The sequence below is a fragment of the Trachypithecus francoisi genome, unplaced genomic scaffold, assembly GCF_009764315.1.
Source record: "Trachypithecus francoisi isolate TF-2019V2 unplaced genomic scaffold, Tfra_2.0 Lachesis_group3, whole genome shotgun sequence".
NCBI classification, from domain to species: Eukaryota; Metazoa; Chordata; class Mammalia; order Primates; family Cercopithecidae; genus Trachypithecus; species Trachypithecus francoisi.
Window position 1 is genome coordinate 70,542,045 of NW_022681468.1, and position 27,215 is coordinate 70,569,259.

The window sequence follows — 27,215 nt, forward strand, 5'->3', positions numbered from 1 at the left end:
ACATGACAAAAGGAAGTAGTCAGCTTGGCACTGTTTGACCCAGGGCAATGTGACTTCCCTGAGTTGCCATGTCATGAAAAATGAATAGTAAGAAAAAAAACAACCATTCTTTTGTGTTATTTAGTGATTTCTGGATTGGCATCCATGAATGCAAATGTATTTCCACTTGTATCACCCTAGACTACCCAGCAGTTAACTCCTTAAAACTAAGGAGTTGTGATTAGATTTACTTTTCCCCATGTGATAAAAATATTTATTTTTTGAGACAGGGTCTCACTCTGTTACCCAGGATGGAGTGCATCAGTGCAATCATGGCTCACTGCAGCCTAGATCTCCAGGGCTCAAGTGATCCTCCCCCCGCCTCAGCCTCCTGAGTTGGTGGGACTACAGGTGTGTGCTACCACATCCAGCTTATTTTTTAAAATTTATTTTTCGTAGAGATGGCAGAGGGCAGGGAGGTCTCATTATGCTGCCCAGGCTAGTCTCTAACTCCTGGGCTCAAGTGGTCCTCCCACCTTGGCCTCCAAAAGTGTTGGGATTACAGGTATGAGCCACTATGCCCGGCCTGATACAGGACTTAAATGCTGCTACCTGATTAGTTGTTTTAAGATTCACAGCCCAAGTTTACCATTTCTATTGATTTATTTATTTTTAGATCTTCTTCCATGAATCTCCACACTAACAGTGACTTGTTTGGGTGATATTTATTGGGTGATATTTCAGATTCCCTAGGGAGAAACTTACAATTACATTGCTTTGATATTACATATAATTACTTTAAGTCTGAGGTTTTTCCCAATTTATACATTCCCAATTTATACATTCTCCTTGGGCTACTCAACATAAGTTTTTTAAAGTCATAATCTAGGTACTTTAAATTATTATAATACTAAAGTAACTCCTCAATAACATAACTGTTGGTTATGAAAATATGACAAACTTTTTTTAAAATGAAAGAAGTATATCACTCTTAGAACTAAGTTCTAGTTTCCTAAGTTTCACATATGTAGTTAAAAAAATAGATTTCTACCCTAAGAATCATTAAAAGACCTATGTGACTTCTAAAATTGCTTGTTTTTGAGTTTCTCAAACTCAAGTTTGAGAATTAATACTCTGCAGAATGGCAGAAACATTAGTGTTTAAGTTTATACCACTGATGATTTATTTTAGTTTCTTATCTTTAAAATACGTGTGAGTTTTTAAAAAGAACTAGAGTAAGTATTTGTAAAAACACATAACTATATAAAGGAAAAAGTGACTGGTCAGTGAAGAATTTCTACTTCCAGGTTTTTTTCCCTGAATATGCATAAACACATGCACAGTAATTTTTTTTTATTTTCAAAAACTGGGGTCATCCTGTACATTTTGTTTTCAACTTGTCTTTTTCATGTATCGTGGGTATCTTTCTATGTCAGTAAACTCACCTCCAGTATTCAGTTGGTTTCTGTATAATTTCCAATTTTTTGCTATTATAGAGATACAACAAAAATTATGTATCTTTATGTACCTGTGCAAATATTTCCTCAGAACAGATTTCTGAAAGTGGAACTGATACATCACTGTATATTTTGAATAGATACAGTACCAAACTGACTCCACATATCTTATGGTATAAGAGAGTATGCCTAGTTAATGTTTTATAATATCTATAAGTAAAATATTTTATATAATAAAACACTGCATATGCTAATACCACATTTATCTGAACACTGTTCAAATATAAGTTTCATATAAATGAATTTCAAGATAAACAATAAAACTTAAAATCATGTGCGAGAGGAACTTTTTGAAAAGCATTATGATTTTCTTGCCTTCTTAATTATGCAGAATAGTTACAATTTAGGATTTTCTTTACAATTATAAATTTTCAAAAAAGAAATCACAATTTGCCTATCTTTTGAAATAGGATATACTAGTCCTAGTTTAAGATTTTCTTTATAATTTTGAAGATTATATATTGGATGCTACTTTCTTTAACACAGTAATGGCTATTGAGGTTACTGAGCTGTTTGACAGAAGGCTGAGCTAGATCCAGAAAGTTGTACTTTTTGACTTTTTTAAAAAATTAATTAATTTATTTATTATACTTTAAGTTCTGGGGTACATGTGCCGAACGTGCAGGTTTGTTACATAGGTATACATGTGCCATGGTGGTTTGCTGCACCCATCAACCCGTCATCTGCATTAGGTATTTCTTCTAATGCTATCCCTCCCCTGGGCCACCACCCCCTGACAGGCCCCAGTGTGTGATGTTCCCCTCTCTGTGTCCATGTATTCTCACTGTTCAACTTCCACTTATGAGTGAGGACATGAGGTGTTTGGTTTTCTGTTCCTGTGTTAGTTTGCTGAGAATGATGGTTTCCAGCTTTCTCCATGTCCCTGCAAAGGACATGAACTCATCCTTTTTTGTGGTTGCATAGTGTTCCATCGTGTATATATGCCACGTTTTCTTTATCCAGTCTATCATTGATGGGCATTTGGGTTGCATTCCTATACACCAATAATAGACAAACAGAGAGCCAAATCATGAGTGAACTCCCATTCATAATTGCTACAAAGAGAGTAAAATACCTAGAAATACAACTTACAAGGGAATGTGAAGGACTTTTTGGCTTCTTATGGCAGCATTTCTCTTTCAACCTGGGCAGCAGTCTCTCTCTTCTCCCTAATGTAAGCATGCCTGCCTCTAGTAGTAATCCCATCCCTCCACTTTCAACCCATACATACAAACTCTAATATGCTGCTCCTCATATATGTATTTTAAAAAGAAAAGAAAAAAAAATCCTCAAATAGCTTCTCAGAGCAGACAAGAGGACAGTATGTTCTTCCAGAAGGACATCCAAGTGTGAATAAGACACCCAAGTTTTGGGACATAAGGAACAAGACATTCCACCTCTAAAGCCAGATGTTAAGAGAGAGTCTTTAAGCAGGAGAAACAATTATATGGAAAAGGGTATTTAAAAGTTAAGGAGGTATGATAAAAATTCTACTTCAATATTTAACATTTCCTATTGTAAACATAATAGGGTATTTTTAAGTTTCCTTCCCACTTTAACATGATTGAAACATAATTTCAAGCACAGGGATTGAGAAACTCAACATTTCTACAGTTTGGGAAAAAAAAAAAAAAAAATATATATATATATATATATGCCCGGGATTATATACACACAAAAATACTGAGCATAGTCTACTGTATCTTAGGTGCTTTATGGTATTGAAACCTTTACAAGAGGTTATGTAAATCGACAGAAAGAAATAAAATAACTTGAGTGGCAAAAAAATAAGAACTTACTGCCAAATAAACACTTCGCTAAATGACCTTTAATGACTAATACTCTTGCCTCCATTTTTCTCTCACTGTAGTAAAACCAACTAAGAGATGGCAATCAAAACAAATTCTACAGTGTTTTCACCAAACCACTCTCTATTCAATGCCCTAAGCATGCTATAAGAATGAAAGCATTCAGTGCTAGTGTCAGCCATAATTCTTTTAAATTACATTATACATTTTCATTCTGCTGAAGCCATTTTAACTAATTCTCAGTTATCCACAGAAATAGGGAGGAGAATTTTGAACAGCTAGCATGATTAACTAAAATGATGTGCTTTTCCCCCTATATATCCTCTATTAGAGGATATATATATTCAGCTATAAACACTGAAAATCCAAAATGCAAGCTGCAAAAGGAACAAAGAACAAAAGCATTAGGACTGAATCATGGGTAGGTGTGTGGGGGAAGAGAGAATGAGAAAGAAAATGCAGCATTAGAAGCTTTCCACTTTATATCCTTTTGTTGTCTTTCTCTCTTTTTTTTTTTTCCACTCTGTCATCCAGGTTGGAGTACAGTGGCGCGATCTTGGCTCACTCAACCTCCGGCTCCCACGTTCAAGCGATTCTCCTGCCTCAGTCTCCCTACTAGCTGGGATTACAGGCACTCGCCACCATGCCTGGCTAGTTTTTGTATTTTTAGTAGAGACAAGGTTTCACCATGTTGGTCAGGCTGGTCTTTAACTCCTGACCTCAGGTGATCCACCCTCCTTGGCCTCCCAAAATGCTGGGATTACAGTACAGGTGTGAGCCACTGCACCCAGCCACTCCTTTTGTTTTCTTAATGGAAAGTTATTATACTATGTTGTCCCTGCCTCCTCAAGGGGGTCTCACAGCACTAATTATTAGTGATAACTGAAAAGAAAACCTAATTTCTTGAAATGAAAGTTACAAAGGTACTTGTAAAGTATGAGTCCTGGAGACTTAGAATTCCCTCCCTGATCATTCTAGGATAAATGGTCAACAAAAGCATGGTCTCTTTTCACATAAAACTACTATGAAGGAACTTGATATTGAAAAAGAGAATTAAAAAAAAAAGAGAATCCAGGCAAAGACAGTTTTGCATTGCCATGTTGAAACTCATCTCTAGTTCCTGGGCTAGACTTGGCAATCCTGATGTAACTGAAAATACAGACAGAAATGACGAGGCAGAATGAGGTTACTTTGGAAGAATCAAGAAAAATCTTTGAGGTGCTGATAATTATCCAGTCATTTGAAGATGGAAGAATACTAAAGAAATAGCAAGCATGAAGATTTGGGGGCAGGAACAAATTCAGCATGTTTGAGGGACAGGAAAAATTCTAGTATACCTATAATTCAGTGAAAGACAAAGAGAAAAAACCAGATGAGGTTGAAAAGAGAGGTAAAGACCAGATAATGAGAGTTCTTATAATCCATGATGAGGAACTTGGATTTAGTGTAATAGGAAGTTATTGAGACAAGCATGAAATAAGGCAAGGAGATCACTTAGGAGTTTTGGTGAGAGATGATGTAAATGGAGATTGAAAGAAGCGACTAGACTATGGGATATTTTGGGGGGTTAAAACCAAGAAAACTTGTCAGTCTACTGGATATGGGGGTAGTGAGAAAGAGTAATTGTGGTTGGCTGGAATACTTGGTTTTTGGCTTGAGCTATCTGGTGGATAGTAGTGCCAATTACCCACTCCAGTTTTTTTTTCATTTTTTGTTTTTGTTTTTGGTTTGGTTTGGTTTGGGTTTCGGTTTTTGAGACTCTTATCCAGGCTGGAGTGCAGTGGCATGATCACAGCTCACTATAGCCTCGAATTCCTGGGCTCAAGCAATCCTCCTGCTTCAGCCTTCTGAGAAGCTGGAACCACAGGTGCATGCCATCACATCCAGCTAATTTTTTTGATCTTCTATAGAGATGGGGTCTCGCTATGTTGCCTAGGCTGGTCTAGTAATCCTGGGCTCAAATGATTCTCCCGCCTCAGCCTCCTAAAGTGCTGGGATTACCAGTTGTGTTAGTCTGTTTTCATGCTGCTGATAAAGACATACCCGAAACTGGGTAATTTATAATGAAAAAGAGGTTTAATGGACTCCCAGTTCCACGTGGCTTGAGAGGCCTCACAATCATGGCAGAAAGTAAAAGGCACGTCTTACGTGGTGGTGGGCAAGAGAGAATGAGAGAAGGGAAAGGGGCAACCTCTTATAAAACCATCAGATCTCGTGAGACTTATTCACTACCACAAGAAGAGTATGAGGGAAACCGCCCCCATGATTCAATTATCTCCCACCAAGTTCCTCCCACAACATGTGGGAATTATGGGAGCTACAATTCAAGATGAGATTTGGGTGGGGACTTAGCCAAATCATATAACAGGTGCATGCTTCCATGCTTGGCTTTGTTCAGAAGTATTTGTAAGAGTCCAAATAACATGTAGGGAAATGGCTGTTCCTAAAAAGAAATACAGAACCTAAAACTGCTCTAGGAAAATTAAGTTTATTAAATTAAAAAAGAAAGAAATCCAATTCAAGAAAATCTAAAATACCTTGCAACAGATAATGATGAAGAGATGTTGGTTCAAGTGCTATATAAAGGTTGACTCAAGTAGAATATAAGGGTCTATAACTAATACTTTTAAATTTAGTCAGCTGGCGCCGTGGCTCACACCTGTAATCCCAGCACTTTGGGAGGCCAAGCGGGCAGATCAGGAGGTCAGGAGATCGAGACCATCCTGGTCAACATGGTGAAACCCCATCTCTACTAAAAATACAAAAATTAGCCAGACGTGGTGGCACGTGCCTATAATCCCAGCTACTCAGGAGGCTGAGGCAGGAGAATCGCTTAAACTTGGGAGGCAGAGGTTGCAGTGAGCCAAGATCATGCCACTGCATTCCAACCTGGGTGACAGAGCAAAACTCCATCTCAAAAAAATAAAAATAAATAAAAATTAAAAAAAATAAATTTAGTCACAGTTTCTTCAAAATAACAACATATTCTAGAGATTTAAATGTTACTAAATACTAAAAGTATTTGCAATACTTTTTTTTTTTTTTGAGGCAGAGTTTCACTCTTGTTACCCAGGCTGAAGTGCAATGGCTCGATCTCGACTCACTACAACCTCCGCCTCCTGGGTTCAAGCGATTCCCCTGCTTCAGTCTCCCAAGTGGCTGGGATTACAGGCATGCACCACCACACCCGGTTAATTTTGTATTTTTAGTAGAGATGGGGTTTCACCATGTTGGCCAGGATGGTCTTGAACTCCTGACCCAGATGATCTGCCCAGCTTGGCCTCCCAAAGTGCTAGGATTACAGGCGTGAGCCACTGCGGCTGGCCCTTTTTTTTTTTTTTTTTTTTTTAAAGACGGAGTCTCGCTCTGTCGCCCAGGCTGGAGTGCAGTGGCATGATCTCCACTCACTGCAACCTCTGCCGCTGGGTTCAAGCGATTCTCCTGCCTCAGCTCCCGAGTAGCTGAGATTACAGGCAAGTGCCACCACACCCAGCTAATTTTTGTAGTTTTAGTAGAGACAGGGTTTCGGCATCTTGGCCAGGCTGGTCTTGAACTTCTGACCTCTGGATCCACCCACCTCAGCTTCCCAAAGTGCTGGAATTACAGGCATGAGACACCATGCCTGGCCTGCAATACTTATTTTTTAAAAAAACTTATCTCATGTATTTTGGCTAAATATTATTTTCCATTCTGACAATTCAAGTAAATCTTTAAGGAAAAGAGTCACGCACAAACACAAGAATCATTGTCAATAGACAACAGGATGCACAATATGCATTTCTTGTTTAGATAACACAACCATTAGCCTAACCTTGTGCCTAGCATTCCTGTTATTGATGTATGGTCATATTCTCACAGCTTAAAACACTATCTGGCTTGGAACAGGTGCTCAAGAAACGGTAACTGAATCAACCTAATAATTCCCTGCCCAGTTTCTATAACTATTCTTCTTAAAATGTAGGCTATATAATCAATCTGCTAGTCACTCAGAACCCTTCCCTCTTCTTTAAAAAAAAAAAAAAAAAAAAGCTCAGAATTTTTCTTTTTCTCAAAATTTGAAATTAGGGAATTATATTACTTTATGCAGGCTGCGCACCGTGGCTCACACCCATAATCCCAACACTGTGGGAGGCTGAAGCAGGCGAATCACTTGAGCCCAAGGGTTTGAGACTAGCCTGGACAACATGACAAGACCCCATCTCTAAAAACAACAACAACAAAAATACTTTAAGCAAAATACAATTTACACTTGAAAAACAGCTACAAGATAAGTAGCAAGACTTAGTCTGCCTAGATTTACAGGTTAAACAAATAAATAGGGTGAAGGTTAGTCCCCTTTAATCTCAGTATATTCTAAATTATGTTGCCTTATCATGTACTCAAGATTGAACCGTTTCCCTAAGAATGCAAACATTGTAAGTGCAAGAATTAAAACTATAAAACTCTTAGAAGAATCAAAGGCATTAATCTTCATGACCTTGGATTAGGCAATATTTTCTTTTTGTTTGTTTGTTGTTTTTTTTTGAGACAGAGTCTTGCTCTGTCGACAGGCTGGAGTGCAGTGGCGCGATCTCGGCTTACTGCAACCTCCGCCTCGTGAGTAGCAGGTACTACAGGCACCCACCACCACACCCAGCTAATCGTTGTATTTTTAGTAGAGACAGAGTTTCACCATGTTGGCCAGGATGGTCTCCATTTCTTGACCTCTGATCCACCTGTCTTGGCCTCCCAAAATTCTGGGATTACAGGCGTGAGCCACCGTGCCCAGCCCCTAGGCAATGATTTCTTAGATTAGACATCAAAAGCACAGGCAACAAAAGAAAAAATAAATTGGACTTCCATGCTTCAAAGGATATCATCAAAACACTGAAAAGAGAATCCAAAGCCTGGGAAAAAATACTTACAGATTATATAGCTGATAAAGATCTAATATTTGGTATATAGTTAAAAACTATAACTCGGCTGGGTGTGATGGCTCACACCTATAATCCTAGCACTTTGGGAGGCCGAGATGGGCAGATCACAAGGTCAGGAGTTCGAGATCAGCCTGACCAACATGGTGAAACCCCGTCTCTACTGAAAATACAAAAATGAGCCGGGCATGGTGGTGCACACCCGTAATCCCAGCTACTCAGGAGGCTGAGGCAGGAGAATCACTTGAACCCGGGAGGTGGAGGTTGCAGTGAGCTGAGATCACGCCACTGAACTCCATTCTGGGCAACAGGGCGAGACTCTATCTCAAAAAAAAAAAAAAAAAAAATTACAACTCAACAGTAATAACAAAAAACAATTAAAAATGGGCAAAGAAATAGACATTTCTGGCCAGGTGCGGTGGCTCACACCTGTAAGCCCAACACTTTGGGAGGCTGAAGTCACGTGTTCAAGACCAGCCTAACCAACATGGTGAAACCCCATCTCTAACAAAAACACAAAAATTAGCCGGGCGTGGTGGCACACGCCTGTAATCCCGGCTACTCAGGAGGCTGAGGCAGGAGAATCACTTGAACCTGGTAGGTGGAGGTTGCAGTGAACTGAGATCGCGCCACTGCACTCTAGCCTGGGCAACACAGCGAGACTCCGTCTCAAAAAAAAAAAAAAAAAAAGACATTTCTTCAAAGAAGATATACAAATGGCCAATAAATATATTAAAGGATATTTAACATCAGACATCATTAACAAATGCAAATCAAAACTACAAGATACTGGGCCAGGTGAGGTAGCTCACACCTGTAATCCCAGCACTTTGGGAGGCTGAGGCAGGTGGATCACCTGAGGTCAGGAGTTTGAGACCAGCCTGGCCAATATGGCGAAAACCCGTCTCTACTAAAAATACAAAAAAAAAAAAAAAATTAGTCAGGCATGGTGGCGCACGCCTGCAGTCCCAGCTACTCAGGAGGCTGAGCCATGAGAATTGCTTGAACCCGGGAGGCAGAGATTGCAGTGAGCTGAGATCATGCCACTGCACTCCAGCCTCGGTGACAGTAGACTCCATCATCTATTAAAAAAGAAAAAAACCAAAAAAACTAAAAGATACTACTTCCTGCATTTCTTACATGACCAAAACAAACAAAAAAAGATACCACTTCACACCCGCTAGGAGGACTACAATCAAAAAGACAAATAACAAGTGTTCGTGAGGACGTGGAGACATTGGAACCTTTATACACAGCTGATGAGAATACAAAATGATGCAGCTGCTTTGGAAAACAGTTGAGAAGTTCGAAAGATTAAACACAAAGTTACCATATGACCCACCAATTCTACTCCCAGGTACATAGGCAAAAGAAATGAAAACCTATGTCCTCATAAAAACTTGTGCCCAAATGTTCATAGTAGCATTATTCATAATAGCCAAAAAGCGGTAACAACCCAAAGGTCCATCAACTACAGAACGAATGAAAAAAATGTGGCATATCCATACAATAGAACACGATTTGGCAATAAAAGGGAATGAAATACTGATTCCTGCTACAAAATGGATGAACTTTGAAACACTATGCTAAGTGAAAATATGAAATGTCTGGAATAGGTAAATTCATAAAGATGTAAAGAAGGCCGGACACGGTGGCTCACACCTGTAATCCCAGCACTTTGGGAGGACTGCCTGAGGCCAGGAGTTCAAGACCAGCCTGAGCAACACAGTGAGACCCTGTTTCTATGAAAAAATAAATAAATAATAAAATTAGCTGGGCCTGGTGGTGTGTGCCTGTAGTTCTAGCTACTTGGAAGGCTTAGGCAGGAGGACCACTTGAGCCCAGGAGGTCAAGGTTGCAGTCAGACATGACTGCACCCTTACCCTCCAGCTTGGGCAACACAAGTACCTGTCTCAAAAGAAAAAGAAAAAAGAAAAAAGGAAAAGACAGAATGAGGACTAGTGGTTGCCAGGGACCAAGGGGAGGAAGAAATTGGGAGTTACTGCTAATGGGTATGAGGTTTCTTCAAGAAAAATGAAAATGTCCTGGAATTGGATAGTGGTGATGATTGAAAAACTTTGTGAATACAGTAAAAACCACTAAATTGTACACTTTAAAAGGGTGAATATTATGGTATATAAATATTATATTTCTCAATAAAAAAGAAAAAAAAGCCAACATTAAAGAATTGAGACATGACTTGGCCAAGTCTCCAACTGTGTCAAAAGCAAAATCTAGCTGGCGCGGTGGTTTATACCTGTAATCCCAACACTTTGGGAGGCCACAGCAGGCAGATTGCTTAAGCCCAGGAGTTCAAGACCAGCCCAGGCAACATGACAAAACTCCATCTCCACAAAAAAAGAAAAAAGAAAAAAAAAAAAAAAATATATATATATATATACACACAAAAATTAGCTGGACATGGTGGCACGTGTCTGTAGTCCCAGCTATTCAGGAGGCTGAGGTTGGGGGTGTCTTGAGCCCAGGGACTTCATAGTCCACAGTTCCACTTAGCACATCTTGTAATCATACTTCTTCATTATTAAGATGCCAGAAACTATAAGATGAAACATTGATTTAGGAATAAATAACTTTTAAGCAAAAAAACAAACAAAAAAGTATACTATTTCAGTAACCAACGAAATCATACATTAATCCACATAGTTCCATACCATAACCTTGTTTTGGAATCACAATTAACATGTAAGTATGCACTTTCATATCTGAGTTGAAGGCTGTTTGTTCTAGATCACTCTTGGCCATAACAGTTCTGTACATCCTCATGGTGACACATTACATACCACTCTCCTTAGAGCCTGTGCTATTCATCTTCACTTTTATAACATTTTTAGGACCAACAGTATGACACTGAGACAGGTTGAAAAATACTAGAGCTTACCTGTATTTCACATCTGATTATTGCTTTTTCTTTCTTTGAATTATGCCATTCTGGAAGTTAGTCAACTTTGCTTGAATGTCTATGGGAAGGTATTGGCAGGTAGAAGTTTGCAGGTTCAGTGACAACTTTTCAAAATGCAAAAATCAGTCATACATGGATGCAGCTGGAAACCATCATTCTTAGCAAACTATCACAAGAACAGAAAACCAAACACCGCATGTTCTCACTCACAGATGGGAACTGAGCAATGAGATCACCTGGACTCGGGAAGGGGAACATCATACACTGGGGCCTATCATGGGGAGGGGGGAGGGGGGAGGGATTGCATTGGGAGTTATACCTAATGTAAATGACGAGTTGATGGGTGCTGACGAGTTGATGGGTGCAGCACACCAACATGGCACAAGTATACATATGTAACAAACCTGCACGTTATGCACATGTACCCTAGAACTTAAAGTATAATAATAATAAAAAATTAAAAAATAAAAAAAATATGGTTTTATAAAAAAAAAAATCAGTCATAACAACCTCTTCTTGCTTTAAAATTCTGTACCTTAGTCTTAGAAAAGTGTCAGTTTCCACTGTTTTTTATTACATTGTCAGGAAACCTTTGGCAAATATTTAAAGTTAAGATTTAGGTTAAAATTACAAATTTACAAGAGAAAAACAACCCCATTAAAAAGTGGGCAAAGGACATGAACAGACACTTCACAAAAGAAGACAAATATGTGGCCAACAAGCATATGAAAAAAGGCTCAATATCAATGATCATTAGAGAAATGCAAATCAAAATCACAATGAGATACCATTTCATACCAGTCAGAATGGCTATTATAAGAAAAGTCAAAAAATAATACATGCTGGTGAGGTTGCAGAGAAAAGGGAACACTTATACACTGTTGGTGGGAGTGTAAATGAGTTTAACCATTGTGGAAAGCAGTATGGCAATTTCTCAAAGAGCTAAAAGCAAAACTATCATTCAACCCAGCAATCCCATTACTGGGTATATACGCAGACGAGTAGAAATCATTCTACCATAAAGACACATGCACACGAATGTTCACTGCAGTACTATTCACAATAGCAAAGACATGGAATCAACCTAAATGCCCATCAGTGACAGATTGGATAAAGAAAATGTGGCACATATACACCATGGAGTACTATGCAGCCAAAAAAAGAACGAGATCATGTCTTTTGTAGGAACGTGGACGGAGCTGGAGCCTATTACCCTTAGCAAACTAATGCAGAAACAGAAATCCAAATACTACATGTTCTCACTTATAAGCGGGAACTAAATTATAAAAGCTTATGAACACAAATAAAGAAACAACAGGCTGGGCGCGGTGGCTCAAGCCTGTAATCCCAGCACTTTGGGAGGCCGAGACGGGCGGATCACGAGGTCAGGAGATCGAGACCATCCTGGCTAACATGGTGAAACCCCGTCTCTACTAAAAATACAAAAAACTAGCCGGGCGAGGTGGCGGGCGCCTGTAGTCCCAGCTACTCGGGAGGCTGAGGCAGGAGAATGGCGTGAACCCGGGAGGCGGAGCTTGCAGTGAGCCGAGATTGCGCCACTGCACTCCAGTCTGGGCGACAGAGCGAGACTCTGCCTCAAAAAAAAAAAAAAAAAAAAAAAAAAAGAAACAACAGACACTGGGGTCTACTTGATGGGGAGCGTGTGAAAAGGAGCAGGAGCAGAAAAGATAACTATTGGGTACTGGGCTTAATACCTGGGTGATGAAATAATATGTACAACAAACCCCCTTGACAAATGTTTACGTATGTAACAAGCCTTCCCATGTACTCCCAAGCCTAAAATAAAAGTTAAAAAAAAAAAAGATTTAGGTTAAAATTAAACAGTGTAACAGTGTGTGGAGCTACAAATACAACTAATTCAACTGAGGCGGCAAACAGATGAATAGACATACGCTATATATGGCTAATTTTGTACACACCCAGGCAATGATGGCCACCAATAAATCTCTACATGGTGGCTGGCAAGTTTCTACTGACATTAATTATAGCATATACTCAGACTTCAGAAAAATTAAAATATAAAAAAGATTCATCTGAAAATTGAGAAAATAAAATACATTCACAACTAGAACTTTCTTTTTTTAGTTCCTTAATCTCTATCACCCTTAAGCTATAGGCTCTGAGATCAAGATATGTGATAATGGTGCTACTCCTTAAACAATGAATGTAAAAAAGTTATTTTCTCATTAATGAACTTACAGAGAATAATACTAGATATATAATCAACCATTAATGTAAAAGGACTGAGAAAAATGTGTAACATATAATGCAGAGAGCTTACAGGAAGAGCATAAATAATACGTACATCATTCCACAGAAAAAAAAAATCTGGAAATCTCTTCAAAGATGGAAAAAACTTAAGACTTATAGAACTTCAAATTCCTAATTTTTCCTTTATGTACACTTAAAGGTAATGTATTAAGAGAAAGATAAGGACATAAAAGACAATGAAGAATATTCCCTTTCTGGAACTATTTCATTAAAGTTTGTCCCACATTTAAAAAAATCTGTTTGACCCAAAAAATGGGGAAAAAAACGTCCAGCCCTTTTCATTTAGAGGACTCATGGCATAGGTGAGTGGCTGAAACAATCATGTAATAAGTAACCTTAAAGAAATGTGTTATATTTAGGCACCATTACACACTTTTGCTGGTAGTATAAATTATTATAATTATTTTGGAAAGCAATTTGGCAATATATAGTGAGATCTTTAAAAATATACATACTCTTTGACTAAAGAGTCCTGTTTCTGAAAATCTATTCCAAAGACATCCTATGAAACATGCACAGAGGTTGTCTTCCAAAGTATTACTTATCATAGTAAAAAATGGAAAGCCTCATTTGTCTAACAACAAAGAGATGACTTAAAAATTATTGTATATCCACAAGACACAGAGTATTATAAAATTATTTAAAAATATTTACCAAGAATGCTTTTTAACCTTTTTCCTTTCCTGATATTTTTTAAATTTTAAAGTAATATATACTCATGGTAAAAGAAAATTCAAAAAATGTAAACAAAAACCAGAAATCCTCTCATTCTCTTATACAGTATTCTATTCCCAATTCCCAAAGGTAACTACACTGTTAAACTGTGCGTGTGTGCACGCACGTGTATGTGTGTGTTAAGCTTCTAGAAATTTTTTGGGCATGCACATGCAAATTTATCTAACAAACATTTATCTATAGATGGGTACTTTTTTGCTTTGTTTTTAATACAAGTAGAGCAATTCTAAGCATGTTGTTTTTCATTTTGCTTCTTACACTTACATTCTGACAACTGTTCCACAGCAGCACATATAAGTTTACCTTATTCACAAAAATGAATATTTAAATATGTATTGGGCTTTAGATTGATAGATATTTAGGTTGTTTAGATTTTTCTGCTTACCAATAATGCAATAATGAACATATCTGAATACATTTCTTTATGTACTAGTGTTACTGTGTTTCAGTTCCTGAAAGTAGAATTTCAATATTTTAGATGATGAAAGTTATAGACAAATCATCCACCAAAAATACTGCACTGATACCATCCTTCCTACCTCTTCAAACTATTCTAAACACTGAATATTACCAACTTTTAAATATCTACCAATCTGGAAGATAAATATTTTAATCTCTGTATCTATAAATATGAATAAAGTTAAACCACTTTTCCACTGCATGGTCCATCTTTTTCTTTTTTGTTTTCGAGATAGAGTCTCACTCTGTCACCCAGGCTGGAGTGCAATGGCATGATCTCAGCTCACTGCAACCTCTGCCTCCTGGGTTCAAGCGATTCTCTTGACTCAGCCTCCCAAGTAGCTGGGATTACAGGCACCCGCCACCATGCCCACCTAATTTTTGCATTTTTAATAGAGACGGGATTTCACCATGTTGGCCAGGCTGGTCTTGAACTCCTGACCTCAAGTGACCCACCCACCTTGGCCTCCCAAAGTGCTGGGATTATAGGCATGAGCCATCATGCCCAGCCGGTTCATCTGTTTCTTATAGGTTTATAAGAGTCCTGATACAGTCAGGAAATTTGCTCTTTGTCACATACTGTAAACATTTTTTTTTATTTTTTATATTTTAAGATGGAGTCTTGCTCTGTTGCCCAGGCTGGAGTGCAGTGGCATGATCTCAGCTCACTGAAACCACTGCCTTCTGGGTTCAAGCGATTCTCCTGCCTCAGCCTCCCAAGTAGCTGGGACTACAGGCATGTGCCACCATGCCCAGTTAATTTTTTTGTATTTTTAGTAGAGATGGGGGTTCATCATGTTAGCCAGGCTGGTCTCGAACTCCTGACCTCAGGCAATCCACAAGCCTCAGCCTCCCAAAGTGCTGGGATTACAGGCGTGACCCACCACACCCGGCTTACATTTTGTAGTTTGTTGTCTTTTAACAGTGTTTATGTTTTTTAGTTTAGTTTAGTTTTGTTTTTAACTGTAGCAAATTTCTCTATTCTTCCCATTAAGGCTCCTCAATTTTAAACAGGCTTCAATTTCAAATATAAAAATAATACATATGTATTTTATTATTCCTTTTATAATTACTTTTTTATTTTTTTGAGACAGTTTCACTCTTGTTGCCCAGGCTGGAGTGCAATGGCGCGATCTCGGTTCACCACAACCTCCGCCTCCCATGTTCAAGCAATTCTCCTGCCTCAGCCTCCCAAGTAGCTGGGATTACAGGCATGTGCCACCATGCCCAACTAATTTTTGTATTTTTAGTAGAGACAGGGTTTCACCATGTTGGCCAGGCTGGTCTCGAACGCCTGACCTCAGGTGATCTGCCAGCCTCGGCCTCCCAAAGTGCTGGGATTACAGGCGTGAGCCACTGTGCCCCCCAGTGGCAGCAATTTTTAAGACACAGTTTAATTACAGATGAATGGCTATAGATTGCCAGTGATAAGAGCCGCAAATCTGAAACCCAGGAGCTCTCTACAATCCAATTTTGATATTATGACTGTTTTCTATAGATTTACTATACAAAATTAGCCTCAATTTTTTAATCTGCAAAATAGAGATTAAAGTAACTGCTAATTGCTGCTATGAAAAATGGTATTCTTATTAGAATCTAGTAGCGCATTTATAAATTGACAAATGGCTACCACATAGAAAAAACTGCTTAGGTTAATTTATGAACATACTATGTTTGGAAAAAACAAATGTTAGTAACAAGTGATTAATATCTCTTGATACTGTATATTGATAATTTTCAAATATAAGAATATGACCCACAGGGAAATGACAGAGTGATCCCAAAGAGAAAGCAGAGACCCAGGAGAAAGTTAGTTTTACACAAAACGGGAAAATCTGGCCCTGCATTGCAATCTTTCTTTTAATTCCTCACTTTTAATCGCTTTCTCCCAGCCTTGAAGAGCAACTTATTTGTGATGAAAATAGAAAATGTTAGGGGAGCATGCAGTTGGTCATTGTAGCACCCTGAGGACCTTAGTTTTAGAGGAAGAAAAACTGAGGAGCTAAGACCCCCAAGAAGGTCATAAATGAGTACAATAAATGTTTCTAGAGATGTGGAATAACAAAGTAAAACTTATACTTACAACTTGAGATTCACGAGCTTTAGGAAACATTTTGGCAACATTGAGGCCATCAATGACAATATCAAAAGGAGGACAAGATTTTACAAAGTTCTCAAATCTCTTAAGTTCCTAATAAAGAAAAGTCAGACAAAACATTAATAAGAACTTAGCAAGGACTTTATTACAAACACACTGCAGTAACCTTTATTACTGTTTTGATAATTCAAAATATTCATCCCTTAAAAATACACACACATACACATACACACACACACGCAATATTCTCAAAATGAAATCTGAAAAAGCCAGCCTAATGGATGCAACTGCAAACAATTATCTAACACACTTTATAATCTTATAGTGCTTTACACTTCACAAAGCACTTTCATATGTCATTTCATTTGATCTGCAGCTGGCCTATCTAGACTTCTAAATTAACCCACATGATAGTTATGATAAGAATGAACTGTCAAAATCTCTAAGTCCTGTTCTGTAAGCCAAGGAGAAGTGAACCTTAGATATGCCACTCTACCATTGCAACTGTGCTGAAAGAACAAGGCTGTAAAACGTATAGGTCCTCTTTTGTCATCAAGAGCTTTTATTTACTTATGGCTGTTTTGGAGAGGTAAAGATTCAGTCAATCATTAATTCAACAAATATTTGCTGAGAACCTACTATATGCCTAGCAGTTTATCAAAGAGACAAAACAAAACAGAACAAAAAAACCCCAACTTAATGGAGCTTAGTGGGAGGATGCACAAAATAAAACAAGTAAATAAGTAAATAATATTAAATGTGAGAATGCTATGGAGAAAAAAAAGAGGGGAGGGAGTTCCACCTCTGGTAATGATGGAATAGTTTGTATTGGATTACTAGATAATAATATAAATTCTAGATAAATACCCAACGATTTGAAAGTACCAAAGAATGAGCAAAGGCAGGCAGAAACTGGAGAGGACATGACATTTGAAAGGTTTGGTAGTTTTAAAATCTGTCTGAAAATTAGTTGACACTCCCCTCTCAAAAGGTGGTGTCTAATACCCTGTGCTTGAATATGGGCTCTCCTTTGTAACTGCCTCAATGAATGGGATGTGGCAGAAGTGACATTATGTGATTTCTGAGGCTAGGAAATAAAAGATAATACAGCATTCATCTGGCTCTCACTCTCAGGATGCTTGCTCTTGGAAACCAGCCATCCCGAGAATGCCCAAGTAGATGTTACATGTAAGTGTTCCATCTGACAGTCCAACGGAATCCCATCCAACAGCCAGCTAGCATCAATTACCACACCGATAAGACTGAGGGGGATTTCAAGATGACCCCTAGCCCCTATTTGATTACAACCATAGGAGACCCAAGCAAGAACCATCAACAAAGTCTCATTAACCCCTAGAACCATGAGAGAGAACAATAATAATAATAGTAATAAAGGGTTGGTTTTTTTTTAATGCCACTATATTTGGGAAAATAAAGTAAAGAAAAGAAGGGAATTATACCAGGTAAAATTTGTCTAGGTCAGCGGGCAATCTCCAGACAGTGTGACCAGCAGGAACAACTGGAAATCAAGCAGAAAGCTGCAGAACTTACTGATTTGAGGATAGAGAAGACAGAGTTTGGGGCAACCAGAGGCTGGAAAATGATGGGGAATCCTAGAAAGGATAAAACCACAAAATTTGCACATAAATCTCCTCAAATTCTTGGGTAAAACATGATCTGCACATGCTTGGAGAAGATTCCAAAGAGCCCAGCAAAAAAGCAACAGCTGAAAGACTTAAAAGACCTAAGCAGAGATCTCAGCTGCTACCCACTGCAAGGGAGATAGTTTGGAGACTAAGTCTAAAGAACTTTAACAGCCTACTAAATTAGCAAAAAATCAGTAATTTCCAGACAAACATAGATAATCTCTAAAGCCTCTGCAATGTGTCATTCACAATGTCTGATACACAATTAAAAATTAATAAACATGGCCGGGCGCGGTGGCTCAAGCCTGTAATCCCAGCACTTTGGGAGGCCGAGACGGGCGGATCACGAGGTCAGGAGATCGAGACCATCCTGGCTAACACGGTGAAACCCCGCCTCTACTAAAAATACAAAAACTAGCCGGGCGAGGTGGCGGCGCCTGTAGTCCCAGCTACTCGGGAGGCTGAGGCAGGAGAATGGCGTAAACCTGGGAGATGGAGCTTGCAGTGAGCTGAGATCCGGCCACTACACTCCAGTCCAGGCGACAGAGCGAGACTCCGCCTCAAAAAAAAAAAAAAAAAAAAAAAAAAATTAATAAACATAAAAAATACAAACATGTGATCCACACAGTCAAGAAAAAAGGGATTCAAAATAAACCAAACTGGGCTGAGCACAGTGGCTCAAGCTTGTAATCCCAGTACTTTGGGAGGCTGAGGTGGGTGGATCACTTGATGTCAGGAGTTTAAGACCAGCCTGGCCAACATGGTGAAACCTCATCTCTACCAAAAATACAAAAATTAGCTGGGCATGGTAGTGCATGCCTGTAATCCTAGCTACTCAGGAAGCTAAGGCAAGAGAATCACTTGATCTCGGGAAGCATAGGTTGCAGTTAGCCAAGATCATGCCACTGCATTCCAGTCTTGGCAACAGAGAGAAACTCCATCTCCAAAAACAAAAATGAAACTGGCTGGGCACAGTGGCTCACACCTGTAATCCCAGCACTTTGGGAGGCCGAGGCGGGCGGATCACCTGAGGTTGGGAGTTCAAGACCTGCCTGACGAACATGGAGAAACTCCATCTCTACTGAAAATACAAAATTAGCTGGGTGTGGTGGCACATGCCTGTAATCCCAGCTACTCGGGAGCCTGAGGCAGGAGAATTGCTTGAATCCGGGAGGCAGAGGTTGTGGTGAGCTGAGATTGAGCCATTACACTCCAGCCTGAGCAACAAGAGTGAAACTCTGTCATAAAAAAAAAAAAAAAAAGAAAAGAAAAGAAAGAAAGAAATGCTAAAGCAATTTCTTCAGGCTGGGGAAATAATATCAGATGAAAAGCTAGACTTGGAAGAAATGAAAAAACACCAAAAATAAAATGATAAAGATGTGGGTATTTATAAAAAAGAATATACTTTTTCCTCTTTTAATTTCTTTTAAAAGACATATGACTACTTAAAGCAAAGCTTATCACAGCACTACATTATAGGGCTTAAAACATATACAGATGTAACATATGTTTTAAGCTACAATAAAACAATAGCACAAAGACCAGGAAGTGGTAAATGGAATCCTATTGCTATAATGTTCTGATATTTCATGTGAAATGGTTCAATATAAATTCTAAGTAGACTGAATTAAGTTAAGGATTCAGATTGTAAAGTTCAAATCGTACATTTAAAAATAATGTAGATCTGTAGGCCAGAGCTGATAAAATTTTTAAAAAGTTAAAAAAAAAAAAAAGTAGAAAGGTATAGATAAAAGCCAATACATGAATTAAATGAAAAATTAAAAGAAATTGGATTGACCCAAAAGGAGACATGAAAGGAGAAACTGAAGAACAAAAAGCAGACTCATCTGGGACAAATAGCAAAATAAAATGTTTAAATCCAACCTTATAAAAAATGCTATCTATAATAGATGTACTTATCTTTAATACAGAATAAGTGGGAAGTGAAAAGTAGGGAAAAATATGTATCATGCATCAGTAAGTTTAAGAAACTTGGAATGGTGACACTAATGTTAGACAAAATAGACTTGGAAGAAAAGGAATACTACAAAAAGAAGGGACATTTCATAATGATGACAGGATCAATACATCAAAGTCATAAGAATAGAGCTTCAAGATGTGGATAAAGGAAAAGCTGACAGAACAAAGGAGGAATAGGTAAATCTACAATTACAGATGGAGATTTCAATACCTTATTTGCATAACTGATTGAACAAGTAGGTAAAAATCAGTAGGGACTTAGAAGACAAATCTGTATCTGTAGGACACTATGCCCAACAATAGCAGACTACATATTCCTTTTCAAGTGCACATGGAACATCTACCAAGACAGACCACAAGCTAGGCCACTGATATGGTTCGGCTTTGTGTCCCCACCCACATCTCACCTTGAATTATAATCCCAGGTATTGAAGGAGAGACCTGGTAAAAAGTGATTAGATTATGGGGGTGGTTTCTTCCATGATGTTGTCATGATAGTGAGTGAATTCTCAGGAGATCTGAAGGTTTTATAAATGGTAGTTTTTCCTGTGCTCTCACATGCTCTCTTGCCTGCTGCCATGTAAGACGTGCCTGCTTCCCCTTCTGCCATCATTGTAAGTTTCCTAAGGCCTCCCCAGCCATGCACAACCTTGAGTCAATTAAACCTCTTTTCTTTGTAAATTTACCCAGGCTCAGGCAGTTCTTTATAGCAGTATGAGAATAGACTAACGATAAAATAAGTTTCAATACATTTCAAAATACTGAGATCTTAAAGAGTATATTTGCTGATACACACATACACACATACACACACACACACACTTAAACAAAAAACCAATAGCAGTAAAATATCTATAAGAGCCGCAAATATTCCTAAATACAATTCTCAATAACCCAAGGATCAAAAAAAAATTACAAAGGGAATTAGGAAATACTTTGAACTAAGTGATAATAAAAATTACATATCAAAATTCAGGGGATGCAGTGTACTAGTACGTAGCAAGAAATATATAGCTTTAAATACTTATATAAAAAGAAGAAAGGTCATAAAAATTGACCTAAGTTTTCAACTTAAAAAGATAGAAAAAGAAGAGCAAATTAAATTTCAAAGAAAGTAGAATAATAATAAGCAGAAATAAAAGAAATAGGAAAAGCTAATAAGGCAAAATGTTGGGGAAAAAAAAAGAATGAACCTCAATCCCTATTTCACTTCACACACAAAAAATATTTCTAAATAGATCATAAACCTAGAAGCCAAAACTATGAAAATTCTAGAAGAAAACAGGAAAATTCTTAGCAACATCAGAATAGGCATAAATTTCTTGGGCAACATATAAAGTCATCATTAATATTCACAGGTGGGGCCCTTGATACAATGCCCTTGAAAAGGTTACAACATAATTTTTGTAACATTCTTGCCAAAAATGCCAACCCAAATCTTATCATAAGGAAATATCAGATAAACCCAAATTGAGAGACATGTTACAAAATAATAGGCCTATGCTTTATTATTATTATTTTTTAAGTTGAGGTCCAAGAAAGACAAAGAAAACTGAGATTAAAAGAGACCAAAGAAACATGACAACTAAACCCAATGTGTGGTCATAGTTTGGATCTAGAGGAAGGAAAAGCTTGTTAAGGACATTATTGGGACAAGTGACAAAACCTGAGTATCAACTCTCGATTAGATAATCTTATCATATCAATGTTACAAAGATGATAACAATAACCTTTGGTCCAATAACTATTATAAAATACTCAACATCATTAGTCTTTAGGAAAATGCAAATTTAAAACCATAGCAAGATATCATTATACACCCACTAGCATGGCCGAAATTAAAAAGACTGACCCATGACAAGTATGTGGAGCAAATGGACTTTCCAAACATTGCTCGTGGGAATGCAGGAGGGTACAACTACTTTGGAAAATAATTCAGCAGTTTCTTACAAAGTTAAGCATATATTTATCATAAAACTGAGCAGTCCCATTTATGAGTATTCGCAGGAGAAATATGAAAATACACATCCACACAAAGACTTATATTGAATGTTAACAGTGGCTTTATTCTTAATTGCCAAAAACTGAAAACAATTCAAGTGTCTATTAACTAAAGAAGGAACAGGGGAAGAATGTGGTGGTAAAGCCAGTTGCTTTAACACTCCCTTTCTTCTAATCCTTAGAAAATATTATCTGTGTCTGCAGTACATGGATATAGTTAACATGTGACAATCACTGCTTTTTATGTAAAGTTTTGAGTACGCATTATTGTTTTCCACTTATTTCTTCTTAGTTGCTAGAGTAGGATATTAAGTGAGAAAGGTCTTTTTAAAGAAACTAGCTTTAGTCATAGTAGATGTGGAAAAACAGGGGAATACCAGCTATTTTGGTTGGAAGCAGTGCTCTTAACATGGGAACAACAATAAAAAATGCATCTCTGTATCTAATTACTTCCTGTGCATTCTTTAAACCATAGAAGTTGATCCTAAATAAGAACATTAACATGACTGCCTTAATGAAAATGAAGCCACATGGTAAAAAGTATCATTGCAACCTAACAACTAACATGGAGGCTAGAGAAATTTTAAACTGGCAACAACAGTACTGTAAACTAAAGAGAAGTTTGGGAGAGTTCTCCTAACCAAATGACCAATGGTAATCAATGGTAATTTATGGAGACAAACTATCTTAGCACATTTCTCTAGTTTTTGAGACAAAAAAGAGTAGAGGTGACTCAAAGTAAAGCAGGAAAAATACTTTAACTCAATTTCAGGAACAAGGGCTGCATTAAACAGAAAAAACGGTGATGGTCTCCTTACCACATGTCAAACATCTCTCAAACAAGTTTCCTTTACCACTCAATCCAGGTGGCCCATTAGCTGTTTTCTTCTATCCTAATTAAGTAATTAACCTTCAAGGCAGGAGAGTCAGGAGAACACAGCATCTTTGGACACTTCATCATCTAAAGAGGAGTGGTATAAGCTGGTAATGGTACTGAAAGTGAGGTAAGACAAGTACATGACACCAAGGAATAATCTGTCATATGCTGTTCAGAGGAGAATTATAAACCGCATCTGACTCGATAAGCCAGAGTGGGAAAATGCCCCATCTTCATGCAGCTTACCAGATAAACTGGACTAATATCCTGATGAGTCTAGATCCAAAAGGTGGAAACTGTCAGCATCCAAAAGGACAATGAAGGGGTAAGTACACTCTGCCCATCTACCTAATGGCATATGCTGAGCATTAATGGATCTCTTTTCTCAAGGATAATTCAACAGGGTGAAAAAATCCATCACAGGCCAATGAAAGATACAGCAACATTTGTTAGGAATTTTGCCTTAAAGATTCAGATAGGCCAGGCGCAGTGGCTCATGCCTGTAATCCCAGCACTTCGGGAGGCCAAGGCGGGCAGATCACAAGGTCAAGAGATCAAGACTATCCTGTTCAACATGGTGAAACGCTGTCTCTACTAAAAATACCAAAAAAATTATCTGGGCATGGTGGCACGCACCTGTAGTCCCAGCTACTTGGGAGGCTGAGGCAGGAGAATCGCTTGAACCCCAGAGGCAGAGGTTGCAGTGAGCTGAGATTGCGCCACTGCACTCCAGCCTGGCGACAGTGAGACTCCGTCTCAAAAAAAAAAAAAAAGAAAAGAAAAAAAGATTCAGATAAAAGCATGTTTTGAAACTCAAATACAATTCAGAATTTAGAAGACCTCTGCCTGGATCCCTCAAAGAAGAGAAGAAGAGGACAAATTTGGTTGTATCTATGAAGAAAGAGCAATAAGCTTTAAGGAGAGAATAGCAACAGATGCAAAGAGATCCAAAAATAAAATAGAAACGAGAAAAATGCAACAACAGAATTTAAATATGCTTTGAAAGCAGTAAAGATTAGAACTAATATACTAGAACATGGATTTCATGAAATGCAGCACAAATTTTGAGAAATTCTACTTCAGTGCAGAAGAAAAGAGGAAAAAGAATGTTAAGAGAAAGAACAGGCCGGGCGCGGTGGCTCAAGCCTGTAATCCCAGCACTTTGGGAGGCCGAGACGGGCGGATCACGAGGTCAGGAGATCGAGACCATCCTGGCTAACACGGTGAAACCCCGTCTCTACTAAAAAAATACAAAAAATTAGCCGGGCGAGATGGCGGGCGCCTGTAGTCCCAGCTACTCGGGAGGCTGAGGCGAGAGAATGGCGTAAACCCGGGAGGCGGAGTTTGCAGTGAGCTGAGATCCGGCCACTGCACTCCAGCCTGGGCGACAGAGCCAGACTCCGTCTCAAAAAAAAAAAAAAAAAAAAAAAGAGAAAGAACATTATAGGTATGAGGGACAGAGAACAGAGATCCAACTTTTAAGCCTCAAAAGGGTGTTCTCAAGGAATAAATCAAAACAAAAAGAAGAATTTTTTTTAAAAAATAAAACTTCAAGAATAAAAAAATCTACATTTTGGCTGGGTACAGTGGCTCATACCTGTAATCCAAGCACTTTGGGAGGCTGAGGTGGATGGATCACTTGAGGCCAGAAGTTCAAGACCAGACTGGCCAAGATGGTGAAACCTTGTCTCTACAAAAAATACAAAAATTAGCTGGGCGTAGTGGCCAGCGCCTGTCATCCCAACTACCCAGGAGGCTGAGGCAGGAGAATTGCTTGAACCAGGAGGTAGAGGTTGCAGTGAGCCAAGATTGTGCCACTGCACTCCAGACTGGGCAACAGAGCAAGACTCTGTCTCCAAAAAAAACCTTACATTTTAAAGGACACATGACATGAAATTCAGGGAAACAATGAAAAAAATCACCTAATCACATTCCCACAAAATTTTTAATTGTGAGGTTAAAGAAAAAAATCCTACACACTTCCAAGTCAAATAATACCATAAACTTACATAGTGCTTTCCATGTGCCATGTAGATCACAATGCTATTAAGAAACAAAAATTCTAAGTGCTTTACATATACTAACTTTCTTATTGCTGAAACAATGGTATGAGGTAGATATTATCATTTTTCCCACTTAACAGATTAGGAGAATAGAGCACAGGGAAGTTAAGCAGATCACCTAACTAGTAAATGGTGAACTTGGGGTTCAAAATCCAGAAGTTCATTCTCTTGTACTATCCCTCAGAGCAACAAAAATCAAGCTGGACCCCAGCTACTCAGCAAGCTGAAGCAGGAAGATTGCTGGAGCCCGGGGGTTCCAGGTCAGCCTGGGCAACATAGTAAGACCCCATCTCAAAACTAAGAAATTCAAGCTAGAAATCCCAAAAACCAGAAGACATCAAAACAACTACGTTTAAGGATCATGGAGTAGTTTACACATGGGGCCTAAACATCTTGGCACATGCACTATAATAGTATTTCCTTCTTCCTATACAGTATATTTCAGTAGTGTGCCTTGTATTCTTAAGCAAGGCATGCCAATCAAGACTGCTGCCCTTCCCTGCAAGGTACCTGCAAACAATGGGAAAGAAACTTTGCAAATGCCCTTCATGAGTTTTTTGGCTTAGAAATCCTACTTTCTTTGATGTGGTCTCCCTATTTTATTTAAGGAGATACATCACTCCCACTCCCCTACTCCCTCCCCAAAAGAGACTAATAAGGACTAACGGTATTTCACCTGGATACGTCTAATTGAGAAGTGACAATGTGCTAGCAGCCCTCTCTGCACCGGCACTTGAGGAGCCCTTCAGCCTGCCACGGCACCGTGGGAGCCCCTATCTGAGCTGGCTGAGGCTGGAGCCTCCTCCCTCTGCTTGTGGGGAGGTGTTGAGGGAGAGGCGCAGGTGGGAACCGGGGCTGCGCTCCCGGGCCCCTTTGAGTTCCCCGCAGGCATGGGTGCAGGCTCCGCCGGCCCTGCACACGGAGCGGCCAGCAAGCAGGGCGGCCCCGGGCAGTGAGGGGCTTAGCATCTGGGCCAGCAGCTGCAGAGGTTGCGTCGGGTCCCCCAGCAATGCCGCCCGCCAGAGTCGCACTCAAATTCTCACCCGGCCCTAGCTGCCTCCCCTTGGGGCAGGGCTTGGGACCTGCAGCCCGCCATGTCTGAGCTCCTCCACCTGCGGTGGGCTCCCGCAAGGCCTGAGCCTCCCTGACGGGCACCGACTCCTGCTCAGTGGCCACCGGTCCCATCCACAGCCCAAGGGCTGAGGAGTGCAGGTGCGGCTTGGGACTGGCAGGCAGCTTGCTTGCAGCCCTAGTGCAGGATCCACTGGGTGAAGCCAGCTGGGCTCCTGAACCAGATGGGGACTTGGAGAACTTTTATATCTAGCTGGAGGATTGTATGTGTGCCAGTCAGCACTCTGTGACTCTGTGTCTAGCTCAAGGATTGTAAATGCACCAATCAGCACTCTGCATCTAGCTCGGGGTTTGTAAATACACCAATCAGCACTCTGTCAAAACGGACCAATCAGCTCTCTGTAAAGTGGACCAATCAGCAGAATATGGGTGGGGCCAGATAAGAGAATAAAAGCAGGCTGCCTGAGCCAGTCAGTGGCAACCTCCTTGGGTCCCCTTCCACACTGTGGAAGCTTTATTCTTTTGCTCTTTGCAATAAATCTTGCTGCTGCTCACTCTGGGTCCACATTAGCTTTATGAGCTGCGCCACTCACCAGGAAGGTCTGCAGCTTCACTCCTGACAGTGAGACCACGAACCCACCAGAAGGAAGAAGCTCCAGACACGTCTAAATGTCTGAAGGTACAAACTCTGGACACACCATCTTTAAGAACTGTAACACTCACCGTGAGGGTCTGTGGCTTCATTCTTGAAGTCAGTGAGACCAAGAACCCACCAATTCCGGACACATAATGAAGTATTTTTCTTTTTTCCTTATTTTTATTTATTTTAGTATTTCAACTTTTGTTTCAGATACAA

At 39.2% G+C, this 27,215-nt stretch overlaps 1 protein-coding gene across 8 annotated transcripts in view; it reads right to left on the minus strand.

Moving 5' to 3' along the window:
- The window catches only part of PRORP (protein only RNase P catalytic subunit), a 163,818-nt gene that overhangs the window by 88,567 nt on the left and 48,036 nt on the right, over positions 1-27,215 (minus strand). For all 8 annotated transcript variants that reach the window (XM_033188277.1, XM_033188279.1, XM_033188281.1 and 5 more), the window contains one exon: positions 16,707-16,814. In XM_033188277.1, coding sequence (XP_033044168.1) covers positions 16,707-16,814 — 108 coding nt within the window. The remainder of the gene's footprint in view (positions 1-16,706; positions 16,815-27,215) is intronic.